Source organism: Sphaeramia orbicularis, chromosome 3 (assembly GCF_902148855.1).
Source record: "Sphaeramia orbicularis chromosome 3, fSphaOr1.1, whole genome shotgun sequence".
Lineage (NCBI taxonomy): Eukaryota > Metazoa > Chordata > Actinopteri > Kurtiformes > Apogonidae > Sphaeramia > Sphaeramia orbicularis.
In genome coordinates this window covers 12,180,626-12,198,968 of record NC_043959.1, presented here as the reverse complement: position 1 = coordinate 12,198,968, position 18,343 = coordinate 12,180,626, and the positions used below count along the sequence as shown (strand labels likewise).

Below are 18,343 nucleotides of genomic sequence, written 5' to 3'. Positions count from 1 at the left end.
TGCTATCATCGGATCATCTTACCCCGCTGCCTATTTAAAACAGAATCTATAGTAAACATGTCCGTTAAGCGCAGCTGCAGAACATGTGCTGTATACCTGCTCAACTACTTATTCTAGAACAAGAGGTGTCATTTTCTCCACACTGCTTTGATATAAAGCATTTATTCCGCTTGCAAAGTCATTTACAGTTTTAGTGCCTTGGTTTCTTTATAATAATAGATTTTATTTTCATTCAGAGAATCTCAGAGTGATACAGCAGAAAAGGACAGACTTTAAAAATATCCAAAAGGCTTTCTTAAACAGATATGTTTTCACCTTCACATTTTCAGGCTCAGTCTGATGCTCTTCTTCTTCTTCCTCTGTTTGTCTCTCTCTCTCTTTACTTCAGGCTTATGGCTCAGGTTGTGACGTTGTGATTTTGGCCAGTGACTTCGAGTGTGTGCAGATTATCCCCGGAGCTCAGAATGGAAACATACAGGTGGGCTGTGTGGAGTGTTCCCTCCAGCTGGGCAGGGTAAGTGTTCACTGAACACACACACACACACATACACACACACACACACACACACACACACACTCAGGGTTTGGCCAAGATTTTTGTTCTTCTGTTTAACCAGTTAGAGGTCGGCAGTTTAACCACATGTAAAAACAGAATCCTTCATTCAGGTTAGGGATGCACGATAAATATCGGCACTGATATTGAAAAAAATGACATCTGTAGGTTCTGTAGAAGCCTTTATTGGACTATTAACAGAGTTTAAAGCTGCGGGAGACTTTCGTGACCAATTTTTCATCAAATCTGTCCATCTTCAGTCATATCTTCAGTATCATGAATCTTTTAGTCTTTCTGTCATTACTCACCTGAATCTCTTGCATTATGGTGAACAGTTTCTTAGTGCCATCCATCACAAACAAACCATGTGTTTACATTCAGAGTCGGTAGGTAACTCGGGCATCTTCAGAATTTTGCCGCAACGTGCATTGTGGGAAACGGAGGTTCGCACAGACGCCTGACAGCAGCAGCCGGTACAGACACGACGTGAAAACGGCAGGAGCTCCCTTCCCTCTATGCATATTCCTCCAGCCGTTTCCACGATTCAGACGTTTCCACGTGTTTGTTTCATCCATATAATATCATATGGTCGCGCTGCTGCTGCCGCTGTCAGGCGGCTGCGCGAACCTCCATTTCCCACAATGCACGTTGCAACAAAATTCCGAAGATGCCCGAGTTCCCTCCCGACTCTGTTTGTAAACACATGGTTTGTTTCTGGAGGATGGCGCTAAGAAACTGTTCACCGTGAGGGAAGAGATTCAGGTGAGTAACAGAAAGACTTACAGTTTCATGATACTGAGGATATGACTGAGGATGGACGAATGTGAGGAAAAATTGGTCTCGAAAGTCTCCTGCACCTTTAACACTGACTAGAAATAAGAAGAAAACAACTGGAATGATGGGAACTATTGGGGTTTGGTGTCAGTTATGACAACCAGGAAGTTATCGATTATGAGTATCAGTTGTACAGAACAGTTATGGTGCATCCCTAGTTCAGATGTTTATGTAGTGTTGACGTGTAGAGTCTGTGCTCTGCTCCCTGGTTCCTCCACCTAAACCCTCTCCTTTGGGAAAGACTGACGGTGACGGCTGAGTAATGTTGGGATGATGAACACAGCTCTTTATTTTTAGATCGCTGCATCCTACGGAAACACAGTCTGCATCTTTGAACCTCTTTCTACCAACCCAAACAAACGCCACAAGGTAAGCACAAACTGGGACATTTTCTCTGCATGAAGTCAGCTGTCGCTTTTCCATCGGACACGTGCGCAAAACTTTACTAAATGTCGAAAAAACAGAAGTAATGGGCAGGGGGCTTCACTGGATTGGTAATGCATCGAATCACTGGCAGTGTATCCAGATGTATGACTCTAGTTGCACTAAAACACAGGTGTCAAACATGCGGCCCGGAGACCAAATCCGGCCCGTTAGGGTTAGGCCCGTGGGATGAATTTGTGAAATGCAAAAATTACACTGAAGATATTAACAACCAATGGTGTCAAAATCCTTTTAATTCAGGTTCCACACACAGATCAATAGGATCTCAGGTGGGTCAGAACCAGTAAAATACTATTATAATAACTTATAAATAATGACAACTACAAATTTTCTCTTTGCCTTAGTATAAAAAAAGTAAAATTACATGAAAATGTTTACATTAACAAACTATCCTTTTACAAAAAATGTGAATAACCTGAATATGAACAACCTGAAAATGTCTAAAGAGAAGCACAGTAAATGCAATTGTACCAATATTCTGCCTGTTACTAAATGTTTTGTGTATTTGTAATTGTAATGTAAGTTGTAATGCACATGTGTAAACGATAAACTGAGGCAGAATATTATTAAAATTGTACTTGTTATTCTTAAGACATTTCAAGTTGTTCATATTACTCAGCTTTTTACGGAAACTTTGTAGATGCAAACATTATTATAATATTAATTTATGTTTTTTGCTGTTATTCTTTTACTGGTCCGGCCCACATGCAAGGTTCTAATAGTTTTGGATTTTTCATTCTAGTTTAGTTTTATTTAGTTTTGACTTTTTTTTTCTCTAATTCAGTTAGTTTTAACTCTTTCAGTGCCATGGGCCGATTAAATCGGCTTTACGAATACAACCTGTAAAGTGCCACGGGCCGATCAGATCGGCTTTGGAGAACACGCCACATTTGTGTACAAACAAACCATCCACCCCCATTTCTTTCTCACATTTCGATGACGTTCTTTCTGCGTCCCCCTTTTGAGACCAAGCAGACAGGAATTTGAGGTCACGCGACCGAATAATATTTTTATATCTTTTTAATGTTTCTTATTCTCCGGTGTTTCATCAGAGGGAGCCCTCCATGCCGGGGGGCGGCTGTGGACTCCAGGGGCTGTGGCGGCGCCTTCTCTCACTGGGGTCCGCTCCTTTCTGGTGGGTGGGGGTCCCAGTTGGCCCTCTCCTACTAGTTGGGATGCGGGGCTGTGTTGCTGGTGCCTGGTCACCGGGGTCGGCGGCTGCATCCTGGTGCGGATGGCTCCCTGAGACAGCGCCTCCTAAATTGATGTTTTACTTTTACTTGTACATTTTTGTTCTGGTCTACCCGTGCTCAGTCAGTCTTCTTAAGTATGTGTTAGCTTGTGGGTTTGCATGTATATGTGTGTGTGTGTGTGTGCGTGTGCGGGTGAGTGGGTGGGGGGCGGTACTGATTTTTAAACTGATATGTAAAGCACTTTGTGCTACATTTTTTAATGTATGAAAAGTGCTATATAAATAAAGATTATTATTATTATTATTATTATGAATTATGCAAATTACGATCAATAATGAATCGGCTGCGTCTGGTGCGTTTTGAATCTAATTAGCAATCGTCGGATGTTACCGAGCGGTTTCCTGCAGGATTCTTCAAATATTATAAAAACGACGCGAAATACTGAAAAACGGCCAAAATCTGTGGCACTTTTAAGGCTTATTAGCCCCGTAACTGTCTGGCACTGAAAGAGTTAATTCGTTTTTAGAGCAGGTTTGCTAGTTTTTATTAGTTTTCATTTTTTTCTAAATGCTTAGTTTTAGTATTAGTTTTAGTTTTGTCGTATCTTTTTACTTCTTCTCTGTCGTATTCAAATAAATCCCAGACAGGACTTTGCTGCTTTCTTCCAACTTTAAATAAATAATAAAAAATCGATTTCGTATCAATCTGCCATTGACAAAGACAAAAACGAAGGGAATTTTATCCATAATTTTTGTCCGTTTTAGTTAGTTTTGTAAGCACACAATACAGTTTTGGTTAGTTATCGTTTTTTTCTTTTAATTATAGTTTATATTTATTTCAGTTAACGAAAATGTTTTTACAATTCTAGTTTTCGTCATTTCGTTAATTTTCGTTAATGTTAATAACCTTGCCCACATGAGGTCATATTAGGGCGAATGTGGAACTCAACTAAAATGAGTTTGACAGCCCTGTACTAAAAGGTCTTTCCATTGTAGTTTTTTTTTTCACAATATTTTTATTGGTATTTAAGTTTTATATTGCAAGGTACACAAAGTAAATAATAATATACATAACGAACATGGATCAAAACAACATAAACACTCATACACACACCCATTCACACCACATAGACTTGCACCAAATGATATATAAATATATGTATAAATAACATACATATATTCTTATGAACTTGTTTTTGTAAAAAAAAAACAAAAAATAAAAAAAATAATAATAAAAATAATCAAATATGACAGTCATGATAATGTAAAAAATTAAATTATAAAAACAGCAATCATTTGTATGCCATGTCTCTATTTTCCAGATACCATAATGCTCATATACGGTTCCCATAATTGTACAAATTCCTCCAGTTTTCCTTTGGTCATATCTTTCCATTGCAGTTTTGCGTGATGTAGAAGCCAATAATGTAATAACAGCCGATAACGTAATAACAGCCGATAATGTAATAACGGCCTGATAACATAATAACGGCCTTTAACATAATAAATTTGCCATTTTTAAAATGGAGTAAGCCAATAATGTAATATCTGGCCAATAATGTAATAAAAGTCCTGAACCGATAACGTAATAACTTTTGGCCAATAACGTTATAACTTATTGGCTGGTTATTATGATATAGTCCTGGTTAAAAAAAAAAATTCTTTGCAAATGTAATAACTGGGCCAATAATGTAATAAGTTATAACGTTATTGGCCAAAAGTTATTTCATTATCGGTTCAGGACTTTTATTACGTTACTGGCCAGATATTATATTTTTGGCCGATTCCATTTTAAAAATGGCAGATTTATTACGTTATCAGCTGTTATTACGTTATCGGTTGTTATTATGTTATCAGCCGTTATTATGTTATCGATTGTTATTACGTTATCGGTTGTTATTACGTTATCGGCCGTTATTATGTTATCCGTTGTTATTACGTTATCGGCTGTTATTACGTTGTCGGTTGTTATTACGTTATCGGCCTTTATTATATTGTTGGTTGTTATTACGTTATCGGTTGTTATTATGTTACCGGCCATTATTACGTTATCGTTGTTATTACGTTATCGGCCATTATTCTGTTATCGGTTGTTATTACGTTATCGGCTGTTATTGTGTTATCAGTTGTTATTACGTTATTGGCTGTTATTACGGTATCGGTTGTTATTACGTTATTGGCTGTTATTATGTTATCAGTTGTTACCATGTTATTGGCTGTTATTATGTTAGCGGTTGTTATTATGCTATTGGCTTCTACATGCGATATACGAATTTGATTACGAAAAACCACTTCTTGCATATGCAAAAAATGAGAGTTTTGCCGAAATTGCTGTTTTTTTCCCGTTAGGCAAATATTTATGCATGAGTCATATTCACTTAATTTGAGCGTCAGTGGAAAAGCGACCCGTGTTGGACTAATCCCAGTAACGATGCACGCTGTGTGTGTGTTTTCTTTGTCGTTACTAACAGCAGCTTAACTATCAGTGGCAGAAGACGGGACAGTTCTTCCTGGACGCCATCACCTACAACCTGGCCTGGGATCCACAAGGTACCGCACCGTCTTCTGTGTTTACGCTCGTGTCACTCACCGTCTGCCTGAATGTCAGAAGGCCCCTCCCCCTTTTCAGCTGCTCAGGAACAATAGGCGTTATGTAAGAACCTGTGTAGCGCCGTAGCGGTGGAGGCGGAACGTTGACGCGTGTCACCGAGTGCTTTTGTGTCCTCAGGGAACCGTATCCTAGCAGCCACTGAGCGACTCCAGCTGTGGGCTCCTCCGCTAACGGACACCCTGATAGAGGAGGAGGACGGACAGACGGCCGAGGACAACCCCCACCCCGTCCTCAACGACTGGAACTGTGTGTGGCAATGCAAGTATGTGTCCACAACAACAACAACAACACTGGATAGGACTGGAAATTAGAAGAACAGTAGATTAACATGTGATGACGATGATGATGTGCATAACAGAGTGCAGTACGTTACTTATTATTATTATTATTATTATTATTATTATTATTATTATTATCATAATCATCGTCATCATCATCATCATTAATATTATTATTATTATTACTATTATTATTACTACTATTATTATTACCATTATTACTGTTATTATTATTATTATTTTATTTATTTTTTTTGTGTGTATATTCAATGTTTGTGCTGCTGTTGGAACCTCAGTTTCCTCAGGGCTCTGGCCAAAGGATTGATAAAGTTCTGTGTAATTTTATTTTATTTTATTTTATTTTATTTTATTTAACACAGAAAATGAGTGATGTGTAAAACTAATTATTCCCAAATTATCTATAAAGACAGGGTTTGGATGCTAAGTGTAGCTATATTCTGTTCCCTGTCAACAGCTTCATTGTGAGACTGTGGCCTATGTAAACACACACACACACACACACACATACACACACACTTCCCTTTTATAATATCAGATGACATAGATGTAGACTTTTCCTTAACGACATCACGTCATAAATGAAGTGTTGAAGTCCTCCTCCCCCTCCAGTTAAAGTCCATCCTTTGAACTCAGCATCCGTTAAACCATGGTCTGTAGTGCAGGTTTGTTTGTGTGCAGCTTTTTCCCATTTACACATATGCATATATCTGATATGAGTGTGTGTGTTACCATCAGAACCGCTGCTTCTGTCCACGTCGCCAAGTGGTCACCTGATGGAGAATACTTTGCATCCGTTGGGAAGGTATGACCCGTTCAGTGTTTGAAAGGTCACACAGCTGTTTGTGGATAATATGACTGATGCTGATGCTCCCTCCCTCCCTCCCTCCCTCAGGATGACTGTTTACTCAAAGTGTGGTACCCCACCACTGGATGGCGCTCTGCCGTGGTGGTCCAAGACCCGACTGACAAAAAGCCTCTGCCCGTTCACTTTTCCTTTGTTTACCTGGCACATCCACGATCGGTCACCGGAGTGTCCTGGAGGAAGACCAGCAAGTACATGGCCAAGTAAGAAAAAAAAAACAACACACACACACACACACACACACACACACACACACACACACACACACACACAGAGATTCACACACACAGACACACACACAGAGACACACACACACAACTCCATGGGTTTCACTGGGGAATCAATGTTGTAGAAGATGACAGTGTTTCCATGGTAACTACGGAGCCTCTGAGCGTCCAAATATGGTCGTATCTGATGACCATGAAAAGATGAGTGGATCAACAGGAATGAAACAGTTTAGATCAGTAGATGGTTTAGGTTAATGGTGGACGTTTGGGTCTTTAAGGGTTAAAGGAGGGCGTTTGAGTCTATGGGTTAAAGGAGGATGTTTGGGTCTGTAAGGGTTAAAGGAGGACGTTTGGGTCTTTATGGGTTAAAGGAGGACGTTTGGGTCTGTAAGGGTTAAAGGTGGATGCTTGGGTCTTATAAAAAATTTGAACTTTGACCTATTTTTCCCAAAATGTAATGAGATCCAGTCTTGGTCATTGGCAATCTATAAAGTCAATTTGGTATGAATTCAACCAATAGTTTTGCTGCTAGAGTGTTAAACAAACAGACAGACAGACAGACAAACTGAACCAAAAACAATACCCCTTGCCTCCCCTTCGGGGGGGGGGGGGCTGGGGGGTAGATAATGGTACTTAAGTCCCATATTATGAAAAGCTCTTCTCTTGCTCATATTCAGTGGTTCAGGAAACTTTGTGAACTTCTAAGGTAAAACTAAGCTGTTTTTACCTGCAGTCCTTTTTATTTCAGTAAATGTTTTTTTTCCATTCTAGTTTGAGTTTGAGTCGACTATAATTACCTGATAATAGAACAGATGTGTCATGTGTTTGTCTTGATGTTTCCCAGGGGTTCTGTGTGCAATGTTCTGCTGACGTCCTGTGAGGACGGCGTGTGCAGGCTGTGGTCTGAAACCCTCCTACCTGAGGATAGTCTGCTGGGGGGGCAGATCTCTGAGAACACACACTCCTTCAGCTCCAGCTTGCCAGGCCTGGGAGGGAATAAGGACAAGATCCAGCACGCCTTGGAGGTCCGCATCCTCAGCATCAGCACAACAACAGACCGGAGGTGACCATGCCGAGTCTGACCCCGTACGGTAAACACGCCTGTTTATGTTCTGCCCCAACAGTCGATCCACCACCTGAAGCATCTGCGGCGTGGGCGGCGGCGGTCCTCTGCTCTGGTGGCTCACAGCGAACTGCTGCCGTCTCAGCTGGGAACGCACGATGGACACACCCACCGCCACATCGCTCACCACGCCAACGCCCTGTGTCACTTCCACATCTCAGCCAGTATCAACCCCAACACAGGTAGGCCACAACAAAGTACCCAGTATCAACCCCAACACAGGTAGGGCACAACAAACCACCCAGTATCAACCCCAACACAGGTAGACCGTAACAAAGCACCCAATATCAACCCCAACACAAGTAGACTGCAACAAACCACCCAGTATCAACCCCAACAGAGGTAGGCTGTAACTAAGCACCCAGTATCAACCCCAACAGAGGTAGGCTGTAACAAAGCACCCAGTATCAACCCCAACACAGGTAGGCCGCAACAAACCACCCAGTATCAACCCCAACAGAGGTAGGCTGTAACAAACCACCCAGTATCAACCCCAACACAGGTAGGCCTCAACAAACCACCCAGTATCAACCCCAACACAGGTAGGCTGTAACAAACCACCCAGTATCAACCCCAACACAGGTAGGCCTCAACAAACCACCCAGTATCAACCCCAACACAGGTAGGCTGTAACAAACCAGCCAGTATCAACCCCAACATAGGTAGGGTGTAACAAACCACCCAGTATCAACCCCAACACAGGTAGGCCTCAACAAACCACCCAGTATCAACCCCAACACAGGTAGGCTGTAACAAACCAGCCAGTATCAACCCCAACATAGGTAGGGTGTAACAAACCACCCAGTATCAACCCCAACACAGGTAGGCCTCAACAAACCACCCAGTATCAACCCCAACACAGGTAGGCTGTAACAAACCACCCAGTATCAACCCCAACACAGGTAGGCCACAACAAACCACCCAGTATCAACCCCAACACAGGTAGGCCACAACAAACCACCCAGTATCAACCCCAATACAGGCAGGGTGCAAGAAAGCACCCAGTATCAACCCTAGTTAGTTTACTAATCGTGTAGAGCACAAGGTTCAGAATCATAAAATGAAGACAAAAACCATGAAAGATGTAAACAAGAGCTTTAGTCAGAAATAACGTTAGCCAAAACAAAATGTCATTTCAGGTCTGATTTGACCCAAAAATACAGCATAAATGAATGTTAGCTGACACCAAACAGGATCCACACATCTAGGTTTGGTTTCCTGGATTTGTGGATCCAGCTACTTCTCTTTTCTTTGTCTTTCGGTGTCTGTAAAACGATAGCTCCGACTGCTTTTCAAACCTGTTCATACAATCAATCGCACAACAGCTCTTCCCCATTTTTTATTAATTAAATATTGTTCTTCAGTTTAGACAGTATTGAAGCCAACGCTGTCACTCATCTCCCTCTTTCTGCCACTCAGTGGGCGGAACCGCGGTGACTTCCGCTAGCGGTGACGTCATGTGCATACCCTCTGTTCCTTTGGACTTAAACCCATTCTATCATTAATTCTACAGTTTCACATTCTGACCCCAGACTGTATCTGCGAAACTACAACCAACCAGCATTTAGGACTGGATTAGCCTGGATCACAGACTCACACCTGGTCAAATTTCACTCCTTTTATTCTGGAAGCATTTGACTTGTAGACCAGTGTTATCTTGGCTTAGCCTATCTTAGCTTATCAAATATCAGGAAAGGGTTAACAGATGTCCTCAGATTTTTTATTTGATCACAACTCAGAGATTTTCAGTTAATGGCAGATGAGAGGAAAGAATACAGATAATTTTCCTGTTTTAGGAGTTGTCTCTCTTCTTTGCATTAGTTTCAGGTGTTTGGGACATTTTTGGGGTGTTTTTCATCCTTAATGCAGCGCAGTGTTACTCAAAATATAGAGTTCAGGATTGACTAAAGAAAGGACTTGATTAAAAGACTAGGATCAGTATTGGTAGTTTTATAAGGACATCATTTACCTGAATTAAATTAAATATGGATTCTCTTCTGAAAATTTTATTGTTTGTTTTTATGTGGAAACATTGTGTTAATTGTAAATAGGGTTCAGAAAAATATGTCTGAAGTTCAGCCTAAACCCTTTGGTCACATTGTATGTGTCCTGTGGTCCTCTCAGATATCCCATCGGTCCTAGCTGATTCTGCTGCGTTCAACCCAGACGATGGCACCGGCGGCGGAGGCTTCGTGGTCCACTGGCTCAACAATAAGGACCTCAGCTTCACCTCATCTATGGACCTGTTCATGCTACAGCTTCGCAAGTTCTCCGAACAACAGCTGGACCAGACTACTGACGACGCTCTGGACCCTGAAGGATCCCCCATGAAGTTCGACTTTGGTAGGACACAAAAACAGACACACACGGTACTTCGAACAGAACTGGGCCTTCATATCAGCTGATGTCGGTAAACGATGGATTCATGTCAACTCTATTAGTTCTACTGTATCAGCTGATGTTTGATCCTCAGTGAAAAATGAAGAAATCTATCAGTCAATCAAATTTAATTTATGTAGTGTCACATTCAGTGGCAGCTGGGTAAACAGTTTTTTGGTGATGCAGTATTTAAGTCAGTATCAGCTGCACTATAACCACATATAGGGATGTAACGATTACTGGTATAACGATAAACCGGGGTAAAATTGCAGACGGTCAGTATTACCGTTTAAATTCTAATTATCATGATAACCGTGTTTGATTACAGCACTTTTAGGGGAAAAAAACGCCTATGTAAAGATCTGCTTTTATGTCAAATATTTGAGTATAGTTTTAATTTATTACAATTTTGATTTTATAAACCTAATATTTGGAACCAATATTCACTTTTAAAGTCTTTTAAGAGGTTCGTTAACCATCTGTGTGTTATTTATGCAATAAATTATATATGTTTTTCAAATCGGATTTTATATTTTTTTGTGTGTTTTCTGGCCTTTTATGTTTTTATATTAGGTTAAAGTTAAAAAATAATAGATGAGATAGATGAAGTTGTGCTGAAAAAAAGATCACAAACATGGGTACAGTAAACATTTATTTATATAGTATGTAAAGGAAAAATCAACAGGACTGAAAAAACGGACAAAATAGGCTCAGACCACAAAGGGTTAATATTTGAATGTTTCTGCAACAGAAAGTACATTGTGCCAATTATTTTATTTTATTATTACTATTTTTTTTAAAAATATAACTTGGTTGAATTATTTCAGTGTGTGTATTAGTACTTTTTGAACATTTTGAGCACAATTTCAACAATACCGCGATAATAATGATAACTGTGATAATTTTGGTCACAATAACTGTGATGAAATTTTCAGATCGTTACATCCTTAACCACATATCACCACTAGGGTACGCCAAAGCATATGTGCCACTATTATAAAATATTAATTCAAATTTAAATATAAATACACATTATGTGTTTTTAGTCATGTATTATTTAAATGTAAATTTCACTGTTTATCCTCAAACATGTACATTTATCCATGACTATGGTTAAAGTCAAACATGTCCCTGATAAGAGTCTATAACACTGATAGTATGGACAGGTAGAACCACATAGAATTAAATAGAATAGACCAGGTAGAACACATAAAATTAAACAGAATAGACCAGGAGGACCACGTAGAATTAAACAGAATAGACCAAGTAGAACACATAGAATTAAACAGAATAGACCAGGTAGAACACATAGAATTAAATAGAATAGACCAGGTAGAACACATAGAATTAAATAGAATAGACCAGGTAGAACACATAGAATTGAATAGAATAGACCAGGTAGAACACATAGAATTAAACAGAATAGACCAGGTAGAACACATAGAATGAAATAGAATAGACCAGGTAGAACACATAGAATGAAATAGAATAGACCAGGTAGAACACAGAATTGAACATTAAACATTTCGTTTTATTTGACAGTCAAATCAAATAAACCTTACAGATGATGAATACATATATTGATAATCAAACCTGTTGACCTCTAAGGCAAGGTCATTATTGTTAACGAAAACTAACAAAATGATGAAAACTAGAATTGAAAAACATTTCGTTAACTGAAATAAATAAAAACTATAATTAAAAGAAAAAAGTGATAACTAATTGAAACTGTATTGTGTGTTTACAAAACTAACTAAAACGGATAAAAATTACGGATAAAATTCCCTTTGTTTTCGTCTTTGTCAATGTCGGATTGATACGAAATCGATTTATTTCGCTTGAGCAATTTTAACTGCTGGCACCATATGATATTTAACGGTCCGTCACTTGTGGTTTCCAGTCGTCTTCTGGTCCCCACTCTACCTGGAAACATGGAGACTAAAGTTGGGAGAAAGCAGCAGAGTCCTGTCTGGGATTTATTTGAATACGACGGAGAAGAAGAGAAAAGATACGACAAAACTAAAACTACACTAAAACTAAGCATTTAGAAAAAAATGAAAACTAATAAAAACTAGCAAACCTGCTCTGAAAATGAATTAAAACTAACTGAATTCGAGAAAAAAAAGTCCAAACTAAATAAAATTAGTCTATAATGAACTATTAGAACCTTGCTCCAAGGACAAATGATCACAATAAAATAGGACAGCTGTACCTTATATATGATCAGAAATGACCTGACCATCATTATTTCCTTTCATAAATAAGGAGTATCATAATGAATGAGTCCATGGTTGTGTGTCCTCGTAGACCTGGATGAGATGTCAGACAAAGCGTCTTCAGAACACGGTGAAGACATGGAACCGGGGGAACAGGGCAGTACCAAAGCCTCGTCTCCAGGGTCCAGCTCCAGCATGCCTCTGCCCTCAATGCTGCTGGAGAGGAAGATGGAGATCCTGACCACGGAGTGGAACAAGAGTCCGGACATGCTGTTCACCATCCACCCGGCCGACGGCTCCTTCCTGGTCTGGCACGTCAAGTACTTGGACGAATTCAACCAGGGCATTTTCAGACAGGTTCAGGTAGGCCGAAAAAATGACACACATCTGCTGTCTCTGCTGTCGTCCTCAAAGTATTTTGTATTTATTTGTATTTATTTATTTAGTTACAGGACAGTGGTGTGTGTTGGCGTTAGTTACAAAGAACTAGATGCATGCACCAGATTTAGCAGAGAAGCTCATTTCCATCTGTTGTCCTGGACAAACGACCAACATAACAAACATCACATAGGTGGTGAATAGGGCTGTGAATTGGCAAGATCTGGTGATACAATACAAATCACAATACTAGGATCACGATACGATATATCATGATACTGTTAAAAACGCAATTTTTTTTGGTTTTGTTTCTTTTTTAAAAGATTATTTCCTGTCCCTCCTCTTCCTCCTCTTCCTCTTCTTCCTCCTCTTCTTCCTCCTCTTCCTCTTCTTCCTCTTCTTCCTCCATTCCTCCTCTTCCTCCACTTCTTCCTCCTCTTCCTCCCCTTCCTCCCCTACCTCCTCTTCTTCCTCCTCTTCCTCCCCTTCCTCCCCTACCTCCTCTTCTTCCTCCTCTTCCTCCTCTCCCTCCTCCTCTCCCTCCTCTTCCTCCAGGTGTCCTTCTCCTCCCGTATTCCTGTGGCGTTCCTACAGGTGATGCCAACTCTCTGAGTAAAACATTCTGATGTATGCGTGCACCATGATGGAAGGGGAGGGGGCGGGGCTGGGGGACCAGGGCAGAATCATCCAACGCGTCCCTCGTTCAGCCTCGGCCTCGGCCGGTCTCAGTTCGTTGAGCCTAGGCTCCGCCCCATCCCCCACCCTTGCATCAGCCCAGCGGTCATGATGGTCTCCAAGCACGTGGACGGGTCCCTCAACCAGGTCAGGAAAACACACACACACACGCATTCTCTCTCTCTCACACACACACACACACACACACACACACACACACACCTGATTGTTGCCGTTTAGTGAATGATCTGAGGGTGTATGTGTCCTTCCTTGTTTGATCTGTGGCTCCTCCTCCTTCCTTGTCTGATCTGTGGCTCCTCCTCCTTCCTCTCTGACTGTCTGATCTGTGGCTCCTCCTCCTTCCTTGTCTGACCTGTGGCTCCTCCCTCCCCTGCAGTGGGCGGTGACCTTCGCTGAGCGCTCCGCCTTCTCCAACGTACTCACAGTGTCTCATAAGTTCCGTTACTGCGGCCACCGCTTCCACCTCAACGACCAGGCCTGTCACACGGTGCTGCCTCTGCTGCTCACCTCCTCCCACCACAACGCCCTCCTCACCCCCCCTTCGGCGCCAGGGAGCCTGGAGGGAGAACAGCCGCCGACGTTCCCTTTACCGAAGGGACTCCCCAGGTAGACCAGAAAACACGACAGAGGAACAGTGAACAGAAACAAAGGCAGAGGTCACAACATGTTAGGGTTAAATGGTTCATTAGAGCACAGGTGTCAAACATGCAGCCCAGGGGTCAAAACTGCCCCCCCGCCTCTCCGCCAGAGGTTCCATTCCGGCCTACAGGGTGAAAGTGCAGAAATTAACGTGAACAGTCCAGATTGTCAAAAATCATTTTTGTTTAGGTTTCACATACAGACCAATGTGATCTACAGTAAAAATAACAACACAAGAACCATAATTTTATTATTTATTTTAATTTATTTATTTAAGTTATTTATTTTATTTTTGTATTATTTTTTTTAATCTTTATTTTATTTATTTATTTTTTAATTTAATTTAAAAAAATGTTTTGCATTTTTATTTTTAAATTTTTTTTTCTTTTTTCTTTATTTTTATTTTTATTATTATTTTTATTATTTTCTCTTTTTTCTTTTTTCCTTTTTCAATCTTTCAGTTTTTTATTTATTTTTTTAATTAATTTTTTTTTACTTATTTTTATTTATTTATTTATTTATTTTTAAAAAATTTTACATTTTATTTTTTATTTACAACAACCCATAAATAATGAAAACTACAAGTTTTCTTTGTGAAAAATTATGTAGAAAAAATCGAAGTGAAAAAATAACATTACAGTGTGAAAAAATTTACATTTACAAAACTATTCTTTCACAATAAAATGCAAATAAATACATAAATAAAAACAAAAATGAACAACCTGAAATGTGCAACATGAACAATATTCAGCCTGTTACTAAATATTTGGTGCATTTATGGATCCACTGTCATCTGGAGTTGTATTAATAATAATAACAGATGTAATATTGTTGAAATTTTCAAATTTTAGTTCCAAACTCCAAAATTGTTAACAATATTCTGCTGTTACCAGATGTTTATGTAACACTGTGTTGTAATGTACATGTATAAATAATAAGTTGAGGCATAATATTGAAGTTGATTTGAAGTTTTCAAATGAAATTTCAGTTTTTTCAGGTTATTCACATCTTTTTGGTAAAATGTAAAATTTTTCATAATTTAATTGGGGGTTTTTTGTACTAAAACAAAAGGAAAAACTTGGATTTGTCATTATTTATTGGTTATTAAGTCATAATTTTACTGGTCTGGCCCGCTGCAGATCAAACTGGGCTAAATATGGCCCCTGAACCAAAATGAGTTTGACACCCCTGCATTAGAGGAACTGTTTTTCAGTTCCTTGGACCTTCTAAAAATCCCTAAAGTTTTATTCCAAATCCTTTTTATGTCTGTGTGAGTTCTCATTAGTCCAGGTCTTTGTTCCTCCTGGTAGTTTTTAAAAACCAGTCCAGTTGAACTTCAAAAACTACCAGGAAGTATAAAGTCTGTCCCTCAGAGTCACTAGTATGTGTTTTCTAACCTGTTAACTGTGATTCTAATGTAAATACACCATGGGCTAAAGTATGTGGACCAAGGTTATTATTGTTAACAAAAACTAATGAAATGATGAAAACTAGAATTGAAAAAACATTTTTGTTAACTGAAATAAATAAAAACTGTAATTAAAAGGAAAAAAATGATAGCTAGCTGAAACTGTATTGTGTGTTTACAAAACTAACTAAAACAGATAAAAATTGTGGATAAATTCCCTTCGTTTTCGTCTTTGTCAATGTCGGATTGATACAAAATTGATTTATTTCGCTCTAACAGTCTTATCTGCTGGCACCATGTGACACTTGATGGTCCATCACTTGTGGTTTCCAGTCATCTTCTGGTCCCCACTCTACCTGGAAACATGGAGACTGAAGTTGGGAGAAAGCAGCAGAGTCCTGTCTGGGATTTATTTGAATACGACAGAGAAGAAGAGAAAAGATCCGACAAAACTAAAATTAATACTAAAACTAAACTAAAACTAAGCATTTAGAAAAAAATGAAAACTAATAAAAACTAGCAACTTGCTCTAAAATGAACTAAAACTATCTGAATTAGAGAAAAAAAGTCCAAACTAAATAAAACTAAACTATAATGAAAAATCCAAAACTATTAACTAACACTAAAGGACCCTTAGACTCATATTTGAAGTGTCCTGGACTGACCTTCCTGTCCTCCTCGTGTAACTTCTATATAACCTTTGTTTTTGTCTCCCCAGAAACAGCTTCGTAACGTAGCTACGAGGACGTCCACGACCCCAACGCCATCTACAGTGAGCTGATTCTGTGGAGGGTGGACCACATCGGACCTCTGTCCTGCACCGGGGGGGTCTCTGAACTAGCTCGCATCAACTCCTTACACACCTCTGCCTTCAGTAACGTGGCCTGGCTCCCCACGCTGGTGCCCAGCACCGTCCTGGGTAAGCACCATGGACAGCTCCAGCCTCAGGACGAGGGGGGACACACAAACAAACATCCACCCAGAGGGAAGAAATACAGGAGGGGACGGTTTGGCTTTAGCTGAACCACCTGAACTTCTGCTTAATGTGTTTTCAGTGGAATACATCTGTCAGGATAAATCACATTTCCAAAGTCAGATTAGATTTAAAGAGGTTAGATAGATAGATTTTATTGATCCAAATCTGGTAAATTTCAGAGCATCGACAGCATTTGACACAGTAAAAAATAGAACACAAAAATGAAAAATAGAACACAAGAACAAAACATAGAACACAAGAATAAAAAAATCAAATAAAAGAATAGAACATAAGAATAAAAAATAAAATAAAAATAAAATAAAAAATAGAACACAAGAGCAAACACTAAACATACAGTAATAAATTAGAAGTAAGTACAAACAGAAGGAGGTCATTTAACAGTAGGTGCAGTAATAGACTATAAAGTGCAAATGTAACTGTCCAGTAGGATGGAGGTGCATGAATAATAGTAAAATTATTATTATTATTATTATTATTATTAGTTATATTATTATTATTATTATTATTATTATTATTATTATTATATAACTAGTGCGTTGACCCGTTGGGAACCCCAGGTTCTAGATCCTCTGATCCAGTTCATTCTTTCCTTTCTTGGTAAATTCCTCCTTGGTCATTTTCAGTTGAATAACCTCTCAGCTGACACGTCTGTTTCTGCACAGGACATTTGACGCCATGGCAACGTGGCCCTATTGTTTATCCTTTCCTAGGTAACCCACTTCAATGATGATTCTATGATTCTGGTCATAGCAACGTGATTATAAGCCTATGTTTTCAAAATTACTAATATCTGCCAAATATTGGTTCGTCAACTTACTGTTTTCACATAGTCTGTTCACTGAGCAATAATACATCATATGACAAACTGCAGCAGTCAGCTGTGTACAGAATCCACTTCCCTATTATAATATAGAATTGATTATTTATTTTTTTCATTATTTTAGATATGAAGAGGTAAAACTTTGTTCATAAACTAGATCATGAAAGCGGCAAGGCAGCTTTTTCAAGGTTGTGATCCGAACAAAACAGGTTATGAAAGATTCAGAACATCCACATACTTAACTAGAAAAGCACTCAGAGAGCGCAGACCTCCACCAACACAGATCAGTCCCCCACCACCATCACCGAAATTTAATCATTTGTTCCTTGTGCCAGTATCAACATTTCCTGAAAATTTCATCCAAATCTGTTCATAACTGTTTGAGTTATCTTGCTAACAGACAAACAAACAGACAAACAAACAAACAGACAAACCTTGATGAAAACATAAACTTCTGTTGTCCTTGGCAGAGGGAATGAACCTTTAACATGCATGACTGATCTTCTGTTTCTGTGGCATTTTCCCCAAAGTGCTAAAACATGGCTGGTAGCAGTAAAAGGTAGTGTGGATTCCTTAGTCACATCCATTAACTACAAAAGCACAGGTTATGAAAAGATTCAAAACATCCACATATTTAACTAGAAAAGCACTCAGAGAACGCAGAC

The 18,343-nt window shown here is 39.3% G+C and overlaps 1 protein-coding gene across 1 annotated transcript in view; it reads left to right on the top strand.

The window, feature by feature from the left end:
* dmxl2 (Dmx-like 2) overlaps window positions 1–18,343 on the top strand; it is a 103,091-nt gene that overhangs the window by 19,475 nt on the left and 65,273 nt on the right. The window contains 18 exon segments of the mRNA XM_030130945.1: window positions 389–514; window positions 1,685–1,756; window positions 5,495–5,573; window positions 5,752–5,896; window positions 6,669–6,735; window positions 6,826–6,998; window positions 7,867–8,047; window positions 8,147–8,327; window positions 10,270–10,488; window positions 12,832–13,103; window positions 13,674–13,701; window positions 13,704–13,730; window positions 13,733–13,873; window positions 13,876–13,940; window positions 14,191–14,420; window position 14,486; window positions 16,580–16,607; window positions 16,610–16,780. Of these exon segments, the coding sequence (XP_029986805.1) occupies window positions 389–514; window positions 1,685–1,756; window positions 5,495–5,573; window positions 5,752–5,896; window positions 6,669–6,735; window positions 6,826–6,998; window positions 7,867–8,047; window positions 8,147–8,327; window positions 10,270–10,488; window positions 12,832–13,103; window positions 13,674–13,701; window positions 13,704–13,730; window positions 13,733–13,873; window positions 13,876–13,940; window positions 14,191–14,420; window position 14,486; window positions 16,580–16,607; window positions 16,610–16,780 (2,206 nt within the window).